The 20,621-nt window shown below is 41.1% G+C and overlaps 1 protein-coding gene across 2 annotated transcripts in view; it reads right to left on the bottom strand.

The window, feature by feature from the left end:
• Positions 1–20,599, bottom strand: part of OGFOD1 (2-oxoglutarate and iron dependent oxygenase domain containing 1) — a 30,037-nt gene extending 9,438 nt beyond the window's left edge. For both annotated transcript variants that reach the window (XM_023209973.2, XM_023209972.1), the window contains exons 1-10: positions 20,339–20,599; positions 18,392–18,537; positions 13,181–13,227; positions 8,834–8,934; positions 5,224–5,340; positions 4,513–4,604; positions 4,186–4,314; positions 3,457–3,570; positions 1,064–1,143; positions 352–659 (exon numbers count right to left, since the gene is read on the bottom strand). In XM_023209973.2, coding sequence (XP_023065741.1) covers positions 352–659; positions 1,064–1,143; positions 3,457–3,570; positions 4,186–4,314; positions 4,513–4,604; positions 5,224–5,340; positions 8,834–8,934; positions 13,181–13,227; positions 18,392–18,537; positions 20,339–20,492 — 1,288 coding nt within the window. In that variant the 5' untranslated portion in view covers positions 20,493–20,599. The remainder of the gene's footprint in view (positions 1–351; positions 660–1,063; positions 1,144–3,456; positions 3,571–4,185; positions 4,315–4,512; positions 4,605–5,223; positions 5,341–8,833; positions 8,935–13,180; positions 13,228–18,391; positions 18,538–20,338) is intronic.
• Positions 20,600–20,621: the final 22 nt, after the last annotated feature.

Below are 20,621 nucleotides of genomic sequence, written 5' to 3'. Positions count from 1 at the left end.
CTGGCCTCAGGTGGTCCGCCTGCCTCGGCCTCCCAAAGTGCTGGGATTATAGGCGCGAGCCACGGTGCTTGGCCTACTCAAGTCATTTCTTGTCATATAACCCTATTACAATGTTTTGCATAGCACTTATCATTACTTGATGTTTTCTTGTTGTTTGTATATATATTTAATCTCTGTCTTCTTCTACTAGAATGTAAGCTCCCAAAGACCACAGACCTTGTCTGTTTTGTTCTTCAGCTCCCGAAATAGGGCTTAGTGTACAGTAGATGCTCAGTAAATGTTTGCTGAATGAATACATTTGAATGGTGAATGGTTAATGGTAAGTGAGGACAAATCCTAACAACAGCTTACCTTTCTTTGTTTCATTTTCCTCTGGTTCTGGGTCTGTCTGGTCATTGTTCTGTTGGCTGCTGTTGCTGATGGCTGTCTGATTATTCTCTGGCTCAGGAGGACTATGGCTAGTCCCTTCTTCAGTGCTATCAGCGGCTTCTTCCTCTTTTTTGTCATTCATCTCTTCTTCTTCTTCCGAAGGGGCCAAGAAATGAAGCTTCAGGCCTGTGAAGTTGGAGAGCAGCAAGAATAGTGCCTCAGAGCGAAATAACTTCATGCACTCCTTCAATATCTCAGGAAGCTTACTCTCCTCAGCTTTCTCATAAAACCTGAAAAACAGCAATGTCAGGTTGTTCAGCAAAGCCACAGATGTAAAATGACTCATGGGATAAAAGCTGATCATTAGTTTTGTACCTCTCTTCCTAAATCTTGGCACAGCTTACTAAAGCACAAGTTATTACAACAGTGAGATTTTCTTAGGATTTGGTTAGGACATCCTGCTACTGGATGTGCCTGAGAACAAAACATCATTAGGGCAAGTGTCCTATTATTGGGTGTGAGCCTTGGTGCATGATTGTATATTTTTTCCTGTTGGTTATTTGATTTTCTTTCATGAATTGCCTGTCATCACCTCAGTGTATTTTTCCTTTAGGCTTTTTGTCATTTTACTAGTTATAAAAAAAAGTTATAGGTGCTGAATGTAGAAGCAAATATCTCAGATGACGGGTTCTACCTTTTGTTAGGGGGACCTCGGCTACTCCATTCCACATCTCCACGCTCCAAGGCCTCACAGACTTTCGCGAATTTCTCAGGCTAGAAAATGAGCAGATAAAGCAGCAGTCAGCAGATCTCCCTATTACCCCACACTGGTTTGGCAGGTACAGCAGCTCTGCCAAACATCAATCTGGCTAATTCCTAAAAGGTGCAGTTGATTGTCATTCCTATCTTTTCTTTCTTTCTTTCTTTTTTTCTTTGAGACAGAGTTTCGCTCTTGTTGCCCAGGCTGGAGTGCAATGCCATGATCTTGGCCCACCACAACCTCCACCTCCTGGATTCAAGTGATTCTCCTGCCTCAGCCTCCCAAGTAGCTGGATTTACAGGCATGCACCACCATGCCTGGCTAATTTTATATTTTTAGTAGAGATGGGTTTCTCCATGTTGGTCAGGCTGGTCTCGAACTCCCGACCCTCAGGTGATCCATCTGCCTCTGGATTCCCAAAGTGTTGGGAGTTGGCCAGAGCCACCGCGCCTGGCCGACTCTCACTCCTTTCATACAAGATCCCCTACTCCTGCTATGGTAAAGCCAGGGTGAAGACTGGATACATCATCGGCTTGCTTTAGTCACGAGATCTGAGTGCCACTGTGGCTCATCCTCTTAAGTAGTTATATACCTTACGTCAATCTGCTCAACCTCCCAAACTGCTGCATTTATAAAATGAGGATCATAATACAGACCATAATACAATTCACAAGATGTTGTGAGGATAAAAAATTAAACTGCATTACAATCAAGGTCATTACCAAGACAATCTCTGTATAACAATTCAGATTCTCTAGGCCCCTAATTTAATAACCATTTTAAATTCAAAAAGTTAAGTACGACACAGGGAAGCTGGTTAATCTATTAAAATATTCCCCACAAGAGGCTTTCCATTTATTTGTTTAATGCAGTTTCCCAAGCAGTCCTGTCAGTTATAAATGTGTGAAAAAGGAAAGATCCCATAGCATGGTTTAGGTAAACTCAATTGAATAGGGTATTCAGTTTATTTACTATAATACTTCTCAAAATCTTAATATGCTAGTGTCAGCTATAAAATTCCTAGAGAGAGACAGGATGTAGAGTCTCCCAACCTTTTTTCATGGAGGAATAGCTCTTGGGACCATGGTTCCATGGGACCCACAGTCAACTGTAAAGTGCCATGCCAGCATAAGTTATCTTATTGGCCCTCACAACAACTCTGAGAAAGACAAGGCACGTATGAGTCCCAGTTTAACTGAAGACAAAATAAATACCCAGAGTGATTTAGTGATCTGCCCAGGTTAGTAAAACCAGAGCCAGGGCATGAGAATAGGTCTTCTGATTTCTTTTTTTTTTTTTTTTTTTCTTTTGAGATGGAGTCTCGCTCCATCACCCAGACTGGAGTGCAATGGCACAATCTCAGCTCACTGCAACCTCTGCCTCCTAGGTTCAAGTGATTCTCCTGTCTCGGAGTAGCTGGCATTACAGGTGCATGCCACCATGCCTGGCTAATTTTTGTATTATTATTTTTTTTTAGTAGAGATGGGGTATCACAATGTTGGCCAGGCTGGTCTTGAACTCCTGACCTCAGATGATCTGCCCACCTCGGTCTCCCAAAGGGCTGGGATTACAGCGTGAGCCACTGCGCCCAGCCAGTCTTCTGATTTCTAATCTCTTTCTACTATAAGAAGCTGCCTCATCACTGTCAAACGTTCATCAACAGATATTGCTCTATTAGTAATCTATTTTTAAACGTAATAAGAAGTACCATATTAGATGAATAGAAAGGTAACTACACACAACTCCTTCTCAGGGTGGAAGCTTATTTGTGTGTGTGTGTGTTTAAGACTCTAGAGAGGCCGGGCGCGGTGGCTCAAGCCTGTAATCCCAGCACTTTGGGAGGCCGAGACGGGCGGATCACGAGGTCAGGAGATCGAGACCATCCTGGCTAACACGGTGAAACCCCGTCTCTACTAAAAAATACAAAAATCTAGCCGGGCGAGATGGCGGGCGCCTGTAGTCCCAGCTACTCAGGAGGCTGAGGCAGGAGAATGGCGTGAACCCGGGAGGCGGAGCTTGCAGTGAGCTGAGATCCAGCCACTGCACTCCAGCCCGGGCAACACAGCGAGACTCCGTCTCAAAAAAAAAAAAAAAAAAAAGACTCTAGAGAACTGAGGAGTACCCAAGGGATTCTTAACCCACTAAGCACACCGCTGATACTGTTAGTGTTATCATCACTTCTGTATTTCATTTGAAGAAGGGAATGACATAAACATTCTAATCAGGAACAAAACAAAAACTCCCCAGTGATGCCTATTCACCCATTCAGGAAGCAAAACTGCATGCCAAACAAAATATTCAGAACAACATACGCTAAGCCTACCTACCTTAAGAAACTCCTTCAGGAGAATTTCAGAACTTTCTTCAAACTCTTCTTGAATTTGAACTTGGTAATCCATGTCCAGATAAGTAGGGTTGATCCAATCATACAAAATCTCATGCTTATGAAGAGGCAGCAGATGCAAAATGTGAGTTAATAATTCCTATTGCTTTTGCTCTTACATCATTTCACAGTAATAAAATACATGCAAATCCTCACTTCATAAGTTTCTCCTATTAAAGTACTGGAAAACTCTGCTTGAGAAAGACACTATCAAAATTTACTTAAGAAAAGTGGAGGCCCGGTGCTGTGGGTCACACCTGTAATCCCAGCACTTTGGGAGGCCAAGATGGGTGGATCATTTGAGGTCAGGAGTTTGAGATCAGCCCGGCCAACATGGTGAAACCCTGTTTCTACTAAAAATACGAAAATTAGCCAGGCATGGTGGTGGGCGCCTGTAATCCCAGCTACTCAGGAGGTTGAGGCAGGAGAATCGCTTGAATCCAGGAGGTGGAGGTTATAGTGAGCCAAGATCGTACCACTGTACTCCAGCCTGGGCAATGGAGCAAGACTCTGTCTCAAAAAAAAAAAAAAAAGGAAGAAAAAAAGAGAAGTGGAAAGGGGCGGGGCCAAGCTCAAGGTACAGTTTCATTAAAAGGAACAGCTAATTTTAAAATCAGAGAAACAAATGATATGCTATAACTCCTAAGATAAGGATATCAGCAATTCTTCTTACATCTTGTGGGATATGAGGGCTCCGAGGTATGGGGGGTTCAAAGTAGTTAGGAGGCCTAGTCAACGATGGACCATGAAACCAGCCACTTATAGACAAACGTGACTTTTCTTCAGACAGGACTTCAGACACCTGAAAGGACAAGCCCAGGAGCACATCACCACGAAGAATAAGGGGGATTACCGCCAATGCACATTAATTTCAGGGTCCTCCATGCTAAGCATTAAAACAACATCGGATAACAAGTCTAACAGGAAGCTGTCATGTTTGGATAATGGGTGATTAAAAAGCATAATCCTTGGTACTCTATTTGTGGCTTACAATCTTTACCTGGTGAAAGGACACAGGAGATACTTCAAAGAAAACCAGTTTGTTCCACGAAGGGATAAGAGACTTGACAATCTGCTTCGGCTGAAAGTGTTCTGCACCAGGAGAGAACACATCCATAAATGTGGTTCATTATCATTAACCATTTCCAGGCTGCCTCATTTTACTCTTGACAATTTCCAAACTTCTGAGGGCATCTAGATGTGCCCTTCAGACCCTGAAATACTGCCCTTTCCATCTGTTTCACTCATACTTGCAAGTCTGACTACATGGCATCTGTTCATACTACACCATCCATCTATTATTGAGAAGGGCTGGAATAAGTTCTCAAAGTTTCCTGGAGTCAACTTCTGGTGCTAGACATTCAAAAAAACCTTGACTTTCTGTCAAATGGACTGGTCCTGGCAGATTCTTAGTCACAGGCAGCTTTATATATACTCTACCCTTCCCCAATCAGTATTCAGAAGCTCGGTCTGACTGTTTCTCATCTTAAATGGATTCTAATTGATCTCTGGAGTCATTTTCAAGTCTAACTTAAAGAGGTGGTTGTCAGGGCTGGCATTTATTCCTCTTGAGGTAGTCACTATAATAAATAGCTTCCACTTCCTTTGAGGAGTACAGACATTGTATATAAGAACATGATACTGAATCAACTCAGCTTTAACTCAGAAGTGGCCACCGTTGGTGAAGTGCATGCACTTATACTTATCTTACCATCAATGCTGTACAGGTCCAGGGTGCCACCCAGGCTCCTGTCCCAGGGAGGAACCAGGTATAGGATGAAGGCGATCCGGCGCCCTTCCAGCTCATCATCATGGCACAGCAGGGCATCTGCAATAGTTTAATGCACACCTTAGATCCCTGCAGACAGTGACCAGCTGACACCTGACTCTGCATTTAATATCAGTCCATCTGACATTCAACTGTAATGTCAGCTCCAGCTTTAAATGTCTTCTAGCTTTAAAATGACACTTACTTCTCCTCTTTTATAAGTAAACAAATAAATCAATACAGAAAACTCTAAAAATTCTAAAGAACACATAATTAGACAGATCCAGATACAACCACGAACAATATTTTTACATATAATCTTCCAGTATTTTTCCTGCATATATGTATTTACTTTTTTAAAAGAGTAGCATCCAGCAGTGGCTATTTGTGGCCTGCTTTTTAAATTACATGGCAAGTATCTTTCCCTATCAATATACACACTTGGCATCACTTTTAATGGCTGTAGTTATTCCACTGTATGGATTACGAACTTACCTCTTTCCCCCCTTTAATAGATTTCCTATTTGTTAATTAAGTTGTTTCTATTTCTTAGCTATTATAAAGACTAATTTAATGAACATTATTGTACATGGATCTTTTGCACTTGTTCCCATTAATTTCATGAGGGAAACTTCTAAAAGCCATGTGGTGGGGCTAGCAAGATAGGCATCTGTGCAGGCTGAGAGGGAGGGAAGGCTATGGTGAACTGCAACCAATTACACGTGGAGGGAGTGTTGCAATAAATAAATAAATATATTGACGATAATGGGAGTCAGGTTTCTCACTGTTCAAGAAGGGAGTTACAAATACAGAAATGCAGAAATCTAGAATGAACCCTGTGGTGTTCAATTGGAACTCAAGGAATCAATGTGAATTCAGTTTCCTATATCTATAGTTTTATATATCTATATATAGAAATAGAGGCCGGGCATGCCGGTGGCTCACGCCTGTGATCCCAGCACTTTGGGAGGCCAAGGCAGGCGGATCATCTGAGGTCAGGAGTTGGAGACCAGCCTGGCCAACATGGCAAAACCCCATCTCTACTAAAAATACAAAAATTAGCAGGTCATGGTGGTGCACGCCTGTAATCCCAGCTACTCAGGAGGCTGAGGTAGGAGAATCGCTTGAACCCAGGAGGCAGAGGTTGCAGTGAGCCAAGATCACGCCACTGTATTCCAGCCTGGGCAACAGAGCGAGACCCAGTCTAAAAAAAGAAATACACTCCAAATGTAAATGTATGTGTGTGCATCCATGTGTGTATGTACATGCATACAGATATTTACCACCTCTTCACACTGAAAGGGTCTGGGAGCAGTGACACCCTAATAGCAAAGACACTTAAGAGTCCAGATCTTGATTGTTAAGTATCATTCTTCACTAAAAAGAACCAGGATTCTTTGGAAGAATGGCCAACTCCAGGTCATTCTAGGACCTTGGCATGGAAAATCTTGTTTTGCAGAAAGTAAAAAAAAAAAAAAAAAAAGAATGATGGGGACATAGCAAAAGGACACAGAAGTCAGTTTGAAGGGGTTCTCCTTGATAAATCAGGGACAGTATGAGCATCAATATAATGACAGTAACTGATAACATGCTCATTACACAAATAGCAATCCATAAATCCATACCAATATAAACGAATGAATAAATATATCGGGCGAAATGTCTTCTCTAGAGTGGAATGACAATAAATGTAGAGAAATTATTGTTATAAAATCACCATCTGGCAACCTTCATGGTAATAATTTAGCAAGAAACATCAGAGAATGCTAAAATAAGCAAATCAAAATTTGATGAGAAATGGGATATTTACATAATCTTAAAGTATCTCCCCACAAAATATATACCGAGAAAAAGAACAGTAGAAAAACCTGATGTCAGCCACCACGTTAATCAAGTGATCACAGTTAATATCACTAATAATGTGACACACTGAAACCATGCACCACCTGATACAGTGAGAAGAACACAGTATCAATTCTGTAATCCTGCCAAAAATACATGGCCTGAATCTAATCATGAGAAAACATCAGACAATCCGAAACCGAGGAAAGTTTTCCAAAACAACTCATCTGTAAGTCTTCTAAAGCATAAAGATCATGAAAGTCCAGGAAAGATGTAAGGGCTGTTCTAGATTGAGGGACGCTGAAGAGACAATATTATAACTAAATGCAACATGCAACCCTGGACTGGGTCCTTTTGCTATAAAGGACCAAATAATGAAGCCTGGATGGAGCCTGGGGATTAGATAATCCATTGATGTCGAATAAGCCATCAACATTAATTTCCTGATTCTGATGGTTTATGATTATCATGTAGGAGAATGTCCTTGTAGAAATTATTGAAGTATTCAGAGGTCATAGAACATCATGCCAACAACTTACTCTCAAATAGGAAAAAATAAATTATTTGTACTATGCTTGCCACTTTTCTGCAAGTTTGAAATTACTTCAAAGAAAAAAAAAAAAAGATACTGGCTGGGTATGGTGGCTCACACATGTAATCCCAGTACTTTGGGAGGGCAAGGCAGGTGGATCACTTGAGGTCAGGAGTTCGAGACCAGCCTTGCCAACTGGTAAAACTCCATCTCTACTAAAAATACAAAAATTAGCCAGGCGTTGTGGCATATGCCTGTAATCCCAGCTACGCAGGAGGCTGAGGCAAGAGAATCCCTTGAACCCGGGAGGTGGAGGATGCAGTGGGCCAAGATTGTGCCACTGCACTTCAGCCTGGGTGACAGAGGGAGACTCCGTCTCAAAACAAACCAACAAACGAAAAAAACAAAAAATAAAAAAACAAAACAAAAAAAAGAAAACATGGCAGTAAATGAAGATATCCTATGATCCTATGTATCACCAAGTCATCCTCTAAAAGTTGTGAGCCATCTATACTTCCAGGACAGTGTATGAGAGCACACTCAAATGATTATTTTATTTAGTAAAATTTAAAAAAGAAAAAAACCTTTTCCTTCTGGGTGAAAAACCAAGCTTGTATCCAAAAAAAAAAACAAAAAAACCATTTATATGCTCAGAAAGGGAAATGGAAGGATGCACCCCAAACTGGTGACAATGGGTACCTCTGAAGAGAAGAGGGAGCAGGGAGAAGGTGAAGAAAGCTATCATGGTTTTACACTATATACCTACAATATTGATTTTTTTTTTTCCTTTAATAATGCATTCACTTATTGCCTTCAAAATAAAAAAGAGAAGGGAAAATAGCATTGAAGGAGATGGTTGTTCCTTAGGAAGTCTAAGAATAGAGTTTATATATCACTCTGAATTTCTTGATATTGTATGTACAGTTGGTGTGTATGTATGTCATGGGGATTTTGCTGAAAATATGGTCAGTAGCTTTCATCATATTCTGAAAGACAACCACTGCTTATGCCTTCCAATAAGGTAGGCATTTCTGTCTATGAACTGGGTCTTTATCAGGAAGATCCGGATGCTTTGCAGGGACATTCAGTTGAATGTTTTGGTGCACAGATACCATCTCTCTATTCATGTTGAATTAAAGCCTTTAAATCTTATAGACACCAGGTCTTTATCTTCCTTACCGGTGAATTCATATTTAGCACAGGACATGTCAATGGTTGATTCCAGGTCAATTTTAGAAATATCAGAAAGCCAGGACCGGAAATCTTCAAACAGAATTTTCCTAGAAATGTAAACAAAAGATAATTTGTTATGCCACAGTGTGGGATCTAGGCCACAACAATTTGGATCTAGGCCACAACTTTTCTTTCCTGGAGATCACATTCATTCAAATGAGATCAGATCTCATTTGAGACATTCTGAGAAATGTTTCTCAGTTCAAATTTGCATAGTTTAAGTCTAATGTTCCCAGAAAAATAAATGTAAATCTCTATCTACACTGTTTTTGTTAGTTTTTGTTCTAATGGTTCATGTTTTCTCAGTATTTTCTTTCTCCTAAATTTAAAGTATGCCCTCTCAAGGCAGCAGTTTGGCCTTTGTCATAACAACTCATCACACCAGTGTTCTAGTCCAAGTTATTGGTTTTCAGACAAGTTTTTCAGCACTAAAATGGAAAGCTCAACTGTTTATATTTTCTTTTCTTTCTTCTTCTTTTTTTTTTTTTTTTGAGATAGAGTCTTACTCTGTTGCCCAGGTTGGGGTACAGTGGTGTGATCTTCGCTCATTGCAACCTCTGCCTCCTGGGTTCAAGCGATTTTCCTGCCTCAGTCTCCCAAGTAGCTGGGACCACAGGCGTGCACCACCACACCTGGCTAATTTTTATATTTTTAGTAGAGATGGGGTTTTGCCATGTTGGCCAGGCTGGTCTCCAACTCCTGACCTCAAGTGATCCGCACGGCTCTGCCTCCGAAAGTGCTGGGATTACAGGCGTGAACCACTGCACCTGGCCTCGATTGTTTTTCTTTATACACTTTACTTCACTTCCAATGCCAAATGTGTGGGCTTATCCACCCACACTGTCCAATTCTCTGACACCAGCTGAGTGTCTTAAAATTCAATTCAATTCTGACACTTTCTACCAGGTGTTAATAAAGGTTAAGGGCTTAGTCCCATGAGACTGCCCCCAGTGTGCCCCTTCCCCCAACCCCACTTCAGATACTGATTACAAGTTCAAGTTGTGACCCATATGCTTCTAACCAGACAGTTATAAACTGGAGGTTCACATTACTGCCTCCTTGGGTTTGATAATTTGCTAGAATAGCTCACAGAACTCAAAAGAAGTTTGTTTACTAGATTACCAGTTTATTATAAAAGGATACGACTGAGAAACAGTCAGACAGAAGGGACGTATAGGGTGAGGTATGCGGAAGGGGTGTGGAGCTTCCACACCATGTTCTCCCCAGGTACACCACCCTCCCAGCACTTCCATGGGTTCAGCAATCCTGAACTCCTTTGGTTAGGGTTTTTGATGGAGGCTTCATTACAAAGGAATCATTGATTAGGTGACTGGCTATTGGTGATTGACTCAACCTCCAACCCCTCTTCCCTTGCAGGAGGTCAGAAAAGTCTGTGCCAGGAATAGAGACCAAGACCAAATATACATTTACTATAAATCACAAGCACTAATACTGGTACCACCATTTAATGAACACTTGGGTGGCACTGTTTTAGAAGATTAAAACAACTTTAAATGGCAATAATGATGAGTGTTGAATTAAATGCATAATAATGAGTATAATTTTTCATAGAAGTTCTGATGCTAACAGGAAACCAATACAAAATGGTGAACGCTTCCATTTACCAGCTAAACTGGCTCTCCATGTAGAACTCTCTTAACACAATTTATAACTCACTCAGGCAATCAACTTTGAAATTATGAATTATTACTAACCTTGAAGAATTAAAAACATTTTTAAAAGATTTACATTAGTTCAAATTACGCTTACAAAGATACTTAATATTTTTTTGGATCATCCTACTCTAAATACACATAACTGAAATTCCCATAAAATAGAACTGTCCTGTTTATAACTAAATATCAAATCTCCAGGTTGATCTCTAAGATTTCATTAGGAAATACCTTTTCGTATTATATACTACCCAAACCAAAAAATTCCATTATCAGCTGTGAACAAGCTTAAAGAACATTCCATAAAATAATTGTGCTCAGTCAGTCTATATAACTTCTAAAGGCAGAGTTGCAAATCATATAAAATGGGTCAGGATAGCAAACTGCTGAACCAGGCTTCAGATAATGTGAGTGATAAATATTTCTTCAAGTCGTGATACTTTAAGCAACTAATAGTCTTAAATCCTTTGCTGGTAACATCAGCTTTCACAAATTCCAGAAAAAGCTCTTCTACTCATTCTATGAAAGTGTCACAAGGACGGGCTTATTTTCTGTCATTGTTAGCATTTGTTAATTGTATTCATGAAGGAACTCACAGAACCCATGTGGGAAATAAAAATATCAGCTCTCTGTAATGATTAAGGAGTTGCAGCTTGCTCACCATCTGGCTGTAAGCCCTCGGTGTGGAATGTAACTCAGTCCCACATGAAATGCTTAGCAGAGGGGTGTTGTGAACTAAGGAGATAATGTCTTAATGCATGATAATCTTTCTTTAGGGGGAAAAATCTAAGTAAATATGAAACATAATGTGTTACAGTTAACACACAAGCAATACTTCAGGATTTAGAAGAAACTGTGCAAGCTGCCTATAATACATGGAAGTGTTGCAGAGAAAAAATATATAATGAGAATAATTTATACCATATAGATGAAAAACAGCTATTACAAAGCAACATATACTTATTATAGAAACTAGGAAAAAATCCCATGTAAGTAAAAAACTGTTAAAAAAAAATCTGTATTCCTACCAGCAAGAGTTACTCTATTTTTCCAAATCTTTTACTTTGTACACACAGACACCCAAATGTAGGTGTGTGTATCTCTTTTTAAAATAAGATCATGTGATGTGAATCCATTGGTCAGAAAAAACAGCAAAGCATCAAATTGTGTGTATTGTTTTATTTTTTTTCTCTTGACAAAAATGTGTTAAGTATCATTATTTTATATACTACTAAGAAAAAAATGCTGTCAATTAAAGTAGGACACAAAAGTGATTGTGTGAGACACTAGATCCCAGAGATGTTAAAATGTTAAAAGTTTCTTAGAATTGAGAAAATAGATAACTACCACATTCATGTGTCGAAACTCATATGTATCATATTTAATGGTTGTATAGTTTCCACTTTATGTTTTGTACTATTATGTTTAAATCTCCATGGGCCATAAAATTTGTATATAATTTCCAATATTATAAACAATATTACAATAAATAATCTTGTATGGAATCTTTGAGCATATCTTTTTTTTTTTTTTTTTTTGAGACGGAGTCTGGCTCTGTCACCCAAGCTGGAGTGCAGTGGCTGGGTCTCAGCTCACTACAAGCTCCGCCTCCCGGGTTCCCGCCATTCTCTTGCCTCAGCCTCCCGAGTAGCTGGGACTACAGGCGCCTGCCACCTTGCCCGGGTAGTTTTTTTTTTTTTGTATATTTTTAGTAGAGACGGGGTTTCACCGTGTTAGCCAGGATGGTTTCGATCTCCTGACCTCGTGATCCACCCGTCTCGGCCTCCCAAAGTGCTGGGATTACAGGCTTGAGCCACTGCGCCCGGCCATTTGAGCATATCCTTATTTTCTCAGGATAACTCCTTTTTTTTTTGAGATGGAGTCTTGCTGTTGTTGCCCAGGCTGGAGTGCAATGGCTTGATCTCGGCTCACCCCAACCTCTGCCTCCTGGGTTCAAGCAATTCTCCTACCTCAGCCTCCCAAGTAGTTGGGATTACAGGCATGTGCCACCACACCCAGCTAATTTTGTATTTTTAGTAGAGACGGGGTTTCTCCATGTTGGTCAGGCTGGTCTCGAACTCCTAACCTCAGGTGATCTACCCGCCTCGGCCTCCCAAAGTGCTGGGATTACAGGCAGAAGCCACCGCGCCTGGCCCTCAGGATAAATTCTTATAAATGAAATTATTCTACAAAAAGATATGCATACTTGTAAGGGTTCTGATACATCTTTTAAAACCATCTTCTAAGAAAGACTGCAGCAGTGTATAAAGGTATCGATCTACATCTGTCAACACTAGGGTTTTTATTTTTAATATTTAACAACCTAACGTGTGAAAAATGGTATCTCCAGTTTTAACTTCTGTTTCTTTGATTACTAACAAGGTTGAGCATTTTATCACTGAGAACTTGGGACTTGGAATCAGACAGACTTAGGTTTGTATGCTAGCTCCCTTAATTTTAAGCTATGTAAACTCAATTTCTTGGTCTCTTTCCTCCTCTACAAAGTGGGTTAACAATGTCAACAAGAATTATATGACATATGCAACGTTGTAACATTTAAAGCACTTACTACTCTGCCTGGCACATATTTAGCACCCAACAAATATGATTACTTGTTTACCTTAAAGCGGAGATGTGAGGCTCTCTTCTCTTCTTCAAATCATCAGACTTGATCATGAAAAGAGAGAAAAAAAGGGATTTCCTTCACATAAGAGACACACAAAGGAGAGCTGTTTAGTGAGTGTTCTGGTCCTAGCATTGTCATTAAGAGCCCCGACTCTGAAGCCAGGCTGCTTAATACAGGGCCCCTCCACTGGATGGGTCTGTGACTTGCCAAGTTATTACCCTCTGTGCTTTATTCATTAAACAAATACTTAAGTCATTATAGTCTAGTTTCTACACCTGTTGAGGGAGATAGACAACAGACACAAAAAGCAGATGAGTATAAAGATGGTGAGAAGTGCGTAAGGGAAAAAAAGAAACCCAGGGAAAGAAGAATGGGGAGTGCTCAGCCGGGAGAGTGGTTTGCAATTATAAACAGGTTGGCCAAGGTAGACTTCAGGGAGGTGAAACAAAGACTTGAAGGAGGCTGGGAAGTGTGGCAAGGGAATATCAAGACACAAAGCATTCAAGACCCTGAGCATGAAGCATGCCTGGCCTACTCAAGCTATTGCAAGAGCAGAGAGGAAGAGGGAGGGCAGTAGGAGATGAGGCCAAAAAGGCAATAGCGGGGCCAGGTGCAGTGGCTCACGCCTATAATCCCAGAACTCCGAGGTGGGTGGATCACGAGGTCAGGACTTCGAGACCAGCCTGACCAACAGGGTGAAACCCTGTCTCTACTAAAAATACAAAAATTAGCTGGGCATAGTGGCGCATGCCTGTAATCCCAGCTACTGGGGAGGCTGAGGCAGGAAAATCATTTTAACCTGGAGGCGGAGGTTGCAGTGAGCCGAGATCTTGCCACTGCACTCCAGCCTGGGCAACAAGAGCAAAACTCTGTCCAAAAAAAAAAGTAATAGGGGACTTAAAGCCATTTTAAGTACTTTAGCTTTGACTTAAAGAAATGAGAGGCCTCACCTGATGATTTCTGAAGCAAAAAAAAAAAAAAAAAAAAAAAGGTCATTGGAGTTTTTGAGAAATAACATTTTTTAACATAATATCTGCCTAACACATAATTATCCACATAATTTCAATTTCTTGAAGGTGTATAATTCATTAGATTTTAGTATATTCACAATGTTGGGCAATCGTCAGCACTTCCTAATTTCAGAACTTTTCAGCACTGCAAAAAGAAACCCTTGTGCCCATTTAGGTAGTCATTCCCTCTTCTCTCCTCCCCCCAGCTCCTGGCAACCACTTGCCTATTCTGGACATTACACATAAATGGAATCATATAATACATAGCCTTCTGCATCTGACTTCTTTCACTTAACCTAATGTTTTCAAGGTTCATCCATGTTGTGGTAGTATCAGTACATCATTCCTTTTTAATGGCTGAGTTGTATTCCATTCTATGGGTATACCACATTTTGTTTATTCATTAAACTGTTTCCACTTTTTGGCAATTATAAAGCTGCTATAAATATTTGTGTACAACTTTTTATGTGAACATATTTTTAATTATCTTGGGTCCATTTACATATTTTAAAAATACAACGACTTCAGCGACTGTCTAAGCAGGAGACAGTAAAAGGGAAAATGGTTGATACACTAACAGAATAATCCCTGGGAGACACAGATAGCTTGAACCAGGTGTTGGCTTTTGGCATTGAAAGCAGTAAGAAGTGGGCTTCTCTAGATATACAGTGGCATGTCATTTACACTCTGAGAAATTTGTTGTGAGGTGATTTCATTGTTGTTCCAACATCACAGAGTGCATTTACATAAATTTAGATGGTAGAACTTACTATATACACCTAGGCTATATGGTATGGCCTATTGTTTCCAGGCTACGAACAACCTGGCATGTTACTCTACCGAATACTACAGGCAGTACAATAGGAAGTATTTGTGTATCTAAACATATCTAAATATAGAAAAGGTACAGTAAAAATAGGTGTTACTTTATGGGACCACTATTGTATCTGTTGTTGACAGAAAATGTCATGTGGCGATTGCCTGTATTTTGAAGGTGGAGATGGCAGAGTTTCATGATGGACTGGATATAAGGTGAGAGAGGAATCAAGCATGACCTCCTTTTTGGCCTGAGCCCCTGGAAAGATCAAGCTGCTATTAACTGTGACGGGGAAAACTGCAGGTGGAGCAGATTTAGAGGGAGAAGACCAGAAGTTTAGTTTTGAACTTAAGTGTCAGAAATTCATTAGCTATCCAAGAGGAGGCAAAGCCATGAGACCCACAGAAATCTGTGTACCTAGGGAAGGAGGCCAAGCATTAGGATGCAGAGTACTCTATCATTAAGAAGTCAGGTGGAAGAGGAAAACCTGCAAAGGAAGCTAACAAGAAATGGCCACTGAGGAAGAAGAGAAACCAAGAGAGCATGGTAACTTGAAAGTAAAGTGAAAAAAATGTCTCCAGGAAGAAGCAGTGATATAGTAGGTCAAATGCTGCTGATGAGCAAGGAAGAACTGAAAACTGATTATCGGATTTAGTAACGTGGAGGTTATGGGTGACCTTGACAAGTGTAGTTTCAGTGCAGTAGTACAAGCAAAAGCCTGATTAAAATGGGCTTACCAGAGACTGACAGGAGAGGAATTGGACACAGTGCAGACAACTCTTATAAGAAATTCTGCTGTCAAGAGAAGCACAGCAATGGGGTGGTAGCTGAAGGGAAAATTAGGTCAAGAACTTTGTTTTTTTCTTATGATAAGAACTAACAGCTTTTTTCTTTTTGTTATGTTGAAGGGAATGATCCAGAGAAAAAGAAAAACTAATGTAGTTTCCTCAACTGTGAAACAGGTATAGTAACGGGATTGTTTTGAGGATTTAATGAATAAATATAAAGCATTTAGTATGGCATAAATTATGCACTCAATAATGCTTGCTTTAAAAAATACAGAATATTGGGCAACTACTAATGACAGAGTTGGTTATGGGAGTTGGAAGATGTCAGAGACCCAATTATCAAGTCAGTTCATACCATAAGCAAAGAAAAGGGCATGGATGAGGATTAAAGGGGCAGGAGAATGAAACCAGGTTTTACATCTATTGTCAGGGTGAAGAGTTCCTGTCCAACAGAGATTAACAGTAAAAATTATTCACAGTAGTTTCACCAAACTTCCATGTGGATCCAGAGTAATGGCAGCTCCTTTTTTTTTTTTTCCAATCACCCAAGGCTCTTTTTATTATTTCACCTTTTATCTTCCAGTTTTTGTTTCTTTTTTTTTTTCTTTTGAGGTGGAGTCTCACTTTGTCACCACTCAGGCTGGAGTGCAGTGGCGCAATCTCAGCTCACTGCAACCTCCACCGCCCGGGTTCAAGCGATTCTCCTGCCTCAGTCTCCTGAGTAGCTGGGATTACAGGTGCCTGCCACCACACCTGTATTTTTTGTATTTTTAGTAGAGATGGGGTTTCTCCATGTTGGTCAGGCTGGTCTCGAACTCTCAACCTCAGGTGATCCACCTGCCTCGGCCTCCCAAAGTGCTGGGATTACAGGCGTGAGTCACTGCGCTGGGCCCTCTTCCAGTATTTTTAATCTTCCAAATTGCATTAAGTAAAAAGTATTTTGATGTTTCAATTTTAGTAATCAGATGCATATGGCCCTAAGTCAACAAGAAGCCAAGTGTGTGATAATCACAATAGCAGGCCACTGTGGTTTTGTGCAACCTTACCATGGAAAGCAGTTTAGTTTTCAGCTTTCTGAATTGTTAAGAGTCATATCTTTCATGTATTTATCCTGGTTAATTCAGTCATGTGTATAAGGCCCAAAGACAGAAAGATCTGGGGAAGGTCAGGATATATCCATCTGACCAATCAGCTCTAGTGTAGAAGAATAAGAGAGAGAAATTCGTTACTTACTCTCTTATCCCAGATAAAATAAAATGGGAAAATGAAAAAAAAAAAAAAAAAAAAAAACTTCACCTTTTTCATTTGTCTTTTTTTTCTTTTTTTCCCCAATTTGAAGCACAGATGTCCCTGAGGTTTACAAAGGACTTCTAAGAGTGACATCCTCCATGCACTGAAAGATATACCCCCAAACTGGGGAAACCAATGACCTGTATTTCTATACCTAGACTAGGCTGTGTCTTCCAGAGTAGAAAAACCAACCTTAAAAAAAAAAAGAGATCGTCTTTTCTGCCCAATTAAACTGTCCACCAAAAAAAAAAAAAAAAAAAAAAGAATATTAACTCTGCCCTACTACAATGTAGAGCATACTGTAATATAGCAAGCCACCTGAAACAAAAACATGAACTCAAAACTTTATTTTATTTCAAGATGGAATTTTGTTCTTGTTGCCTAGGCTGGAGTGCAATGATGTGATCTCAGCTCACTACAACCTCCACCTCCCGGGTTCAAGCAATTCTCCTGCCTCAGCCTCCCAAGTAGTTGGGATTAAAGGTGCATGCCACCACACCCAGAAAATTTTTGTATTTTTAGTAGAGACAGGGTTTCACCATGTTGGCCAGCCTGGGCTCGAACTCCTGACCTCAGGTGATCTACCCGCCTTGGCCTCCCAAAAGTTCTGGGATTACAGGCATGCACTACCGCACCCAGCCCGAACTCAAAATCTTAAATGGTAATTGTCTCCCAACATACAACTCTCTTCATCATCATACCACTTACCCACATGTACTTAATCCCTTTGTTTATAACATATTCACTCATCGGCTTAATTTGTTTCTTCACTATCTCTATCACCATCACTTTCACCCCTATTATCACTGCTGGCCTGAGCAACTGGAAAGATCAAGTTGCTATTAACTGTGATGGGGAAAACTGCAGGTGGAGCAAATTTAGAGAAGACCAGGAGTTTAGTTTTGGACTTAAGAGTCAGATACTTACTAGACATCCAAGAGGAGGCAAGGCCATGAGACCCATAGAAATCTGTGTACCTAGGGAAGACATTATCACTTTCCCCATGCTGCAGATGAAGAAACTGAGAAGTCTTTGAGAGTACAGAGCCTGCACTTAAAACATTAGATTTTGAAGTCTTACAGGCAGGCACTGTCTAAGGCTTCCATATAATAATTATAGCACTTAACACATAGTTAACATTCAGTAAGCTTGGTTAAATGAAGGCATGCTCTTAACAATGTCAATGCAAGGACCCTTCAAGGCAAACCCATCCTAAAACCTCAAGGCTAAAGGTATTGAATGATTTCAGAGACAGTGAATTTCTGAGCTGGAAGAGTTAATGTGGCAGGGGAATAAATACCTGCTGGAACTTATATAAATCATTATACTTCTCATGGAAGTCCAAGTTCATCAGTTCCTTCTGAAGCCCTTCCAAGAAGTCTTGGCTTTGGATGAAGTTTGGGATCACGCAGTGAAGAAAAGGGTCCATGTCCATGATAATGACTTCTGTTGGAAGGAAAATATTATCTGTGGCTTTTTTCCTTTTGTATTTTTGACCCCCAAGTAACACAGCACCGCTAATACAAAAGGGGATGGTCATGAATTTTGGGGAACCTAATACTTAAAGTCTAAGATTTGGGGAAAAAATCATAAGCTCTGACCTTTCTTCTTTACCCATGAACTACTACTTTTTAAAGATACTATGCTTACAACACCAGTCCTTGAGATGAGTGATGGGTGATGTCACTAAATCAAGGTTCCTACTCTTTTTTGTTTTTTTTTGAGACGGAGTCTCGCTCTGTCACCCAGGCTGGAGTGCAGTGGCCGGATCTCAGCTCACTGCAAGCTCCGCCTCCCAGGTTCATGCCATTCTCCTGCCTCAGCCTCCCGAGCAGCTGGGACTACAGGCGCCCACCACTACGCCCAGCTAGTTTTTTGTATTTTTTAGTAGAGACGGGGTTTCACCGTGTTAGCCAGGATGGTTTCGATCTCCTGACCTCGTGATCTGCCCGTCTCGGCCTCCCAAAGTGCTGGTATTACAGTCTTGAGCCACCGTGCCCGGCCCCTACTCTTTTTTTAAAAATGTGTTTCAATGATTACATATTGAATTGAATGTATTTTAGATTCTTCTTAATTCATTTCCCTCAAACTTTGGGTAGCACATTAAATGAGAGTAGCAATACTGGCCGGCAGTTTCCCTGCTTTTTCTTTTCGTAAGTTATTGTCAGAGGCATTTACTACCTACTGTACTTAAAAAAAAAAAAAAAAAAAAATTCAGGTCAGTTCAGGCATAACCGCCTCTAATTCCTTGATTTCTACCCCAACATTTACCCACTGCTTCCGGCTGGCTAGATCCCCATCCTGTAATCATCAGCACCACCTACCATGTCCCAGGCCCATTATCTCATTTAATCTTTTCAACAGCTCTGAGGGAGACATTATCACTCTCTCCATCCTACAGATGAAGAAACTGAGAGAACAGAGCCTGCACTTTCACACTACGCCATCGTTTTCCAGGACTCACCTCTTCAAAGCACTTGACAACGGAAAGAAAAATTACGGCAAACTCTAGAAAGGAATGCCTGGCGCATGAAGCAGAGCTCTGAACACATAAGGTGATATTTAAAACTGAGGCTGGAATCGTTCAACGTAGGCTCCTTTCCTTGGTCCACGCGCGTTTATTTTCATACATCATGGAGTCAAACTACAGGCGCGTAGAGACGAACGCACTAGGGTGCCGAGCTGGCAGCTCGCGACAAATGCCCTGGCTAGACTCTCCTGGGACAGCCGAGCAACGCCCTTGCAGGAGAAATGACATCAGCTACTCCCGTATTTGTACAGATGTGTATTGAGCCTTCCTCAGGGAAACATTTACTGAAGCTTGCAAGCATTAGTGTATTGCTCCCATTCACCGACTTTCTGAGGTAAATACTATGAACTATCCCATTTTACTTAGGAAGCAACTGAAGTTTAATAAGGTTAATTCCATTGCCCGGCGACGCGCAATCAGGGGAGAGGACTCTAACTCAGTAATCTGTGACTCCAGAATGCAACTATCACTTGCATACCCTCTGCTTCCCAAAACTCTCCGGCCTCCATTTCTCTCTTTTCTCACATTTCTAAATTCAAACTGAATTTGGAGTGAAAGGGAGCAGCAGCCGAGGCAGGAGGATACAAGGTGGTCAAAGTCCTCCAAGAGCCTCTTCCCTGGCGGCCCCGCTGCCCAGGGCTGCGCGCGAGTCCCAGGGCTTTTTCAGAGGTCCCCAGACCCCTGCGTGGCGGACCCTCCCTGAGAGCACCCGGTTACCGTGACTGAACGGCGTCCTGCGGCTCCAGGCCTCAGCCACCTGCTTTTTCAAGGTTTCTTCCGTAACAGCGTCCGAAAACTCCGCCATCATCTCCTTCTTTCCCTTTTTTCCCACCCTGGCTGGGCCAGGCTCCGCTGGCCGCTTCCCATTCATCTCCTCCCAAGGTACAGAACCACGCCACACAGATCAAGACGCTGCTTTCCTGAGGGGACTACAATTCCCGGCATGCCCCCTTTACTGTGTTTCCAATGGGAATCACCAAAGTAAGAGGAGGCGGAACCT

The sequence above is a fragment of the Piliocolobus tephrosceles genome, chromosome 17, assembly GCF_002776525.5.
Source record: "Piliocolobus tephrosceles isolate RC106 chromosome 17, ASM277652v3, whole genome shotgun sequence".
Classification (NCBI taxonomy): Eukaryota; Metazoa; Chordata; class Mammalia; order Primates; family Cercopithecidae; genus Piliocolobus; species Piliocolobus tephrosceles.
The sequence above is the reverse complement of the archived record's forward strand: the minus strand, read 5'-3'. Positions and strand labels throughout refer to the sequence as shown.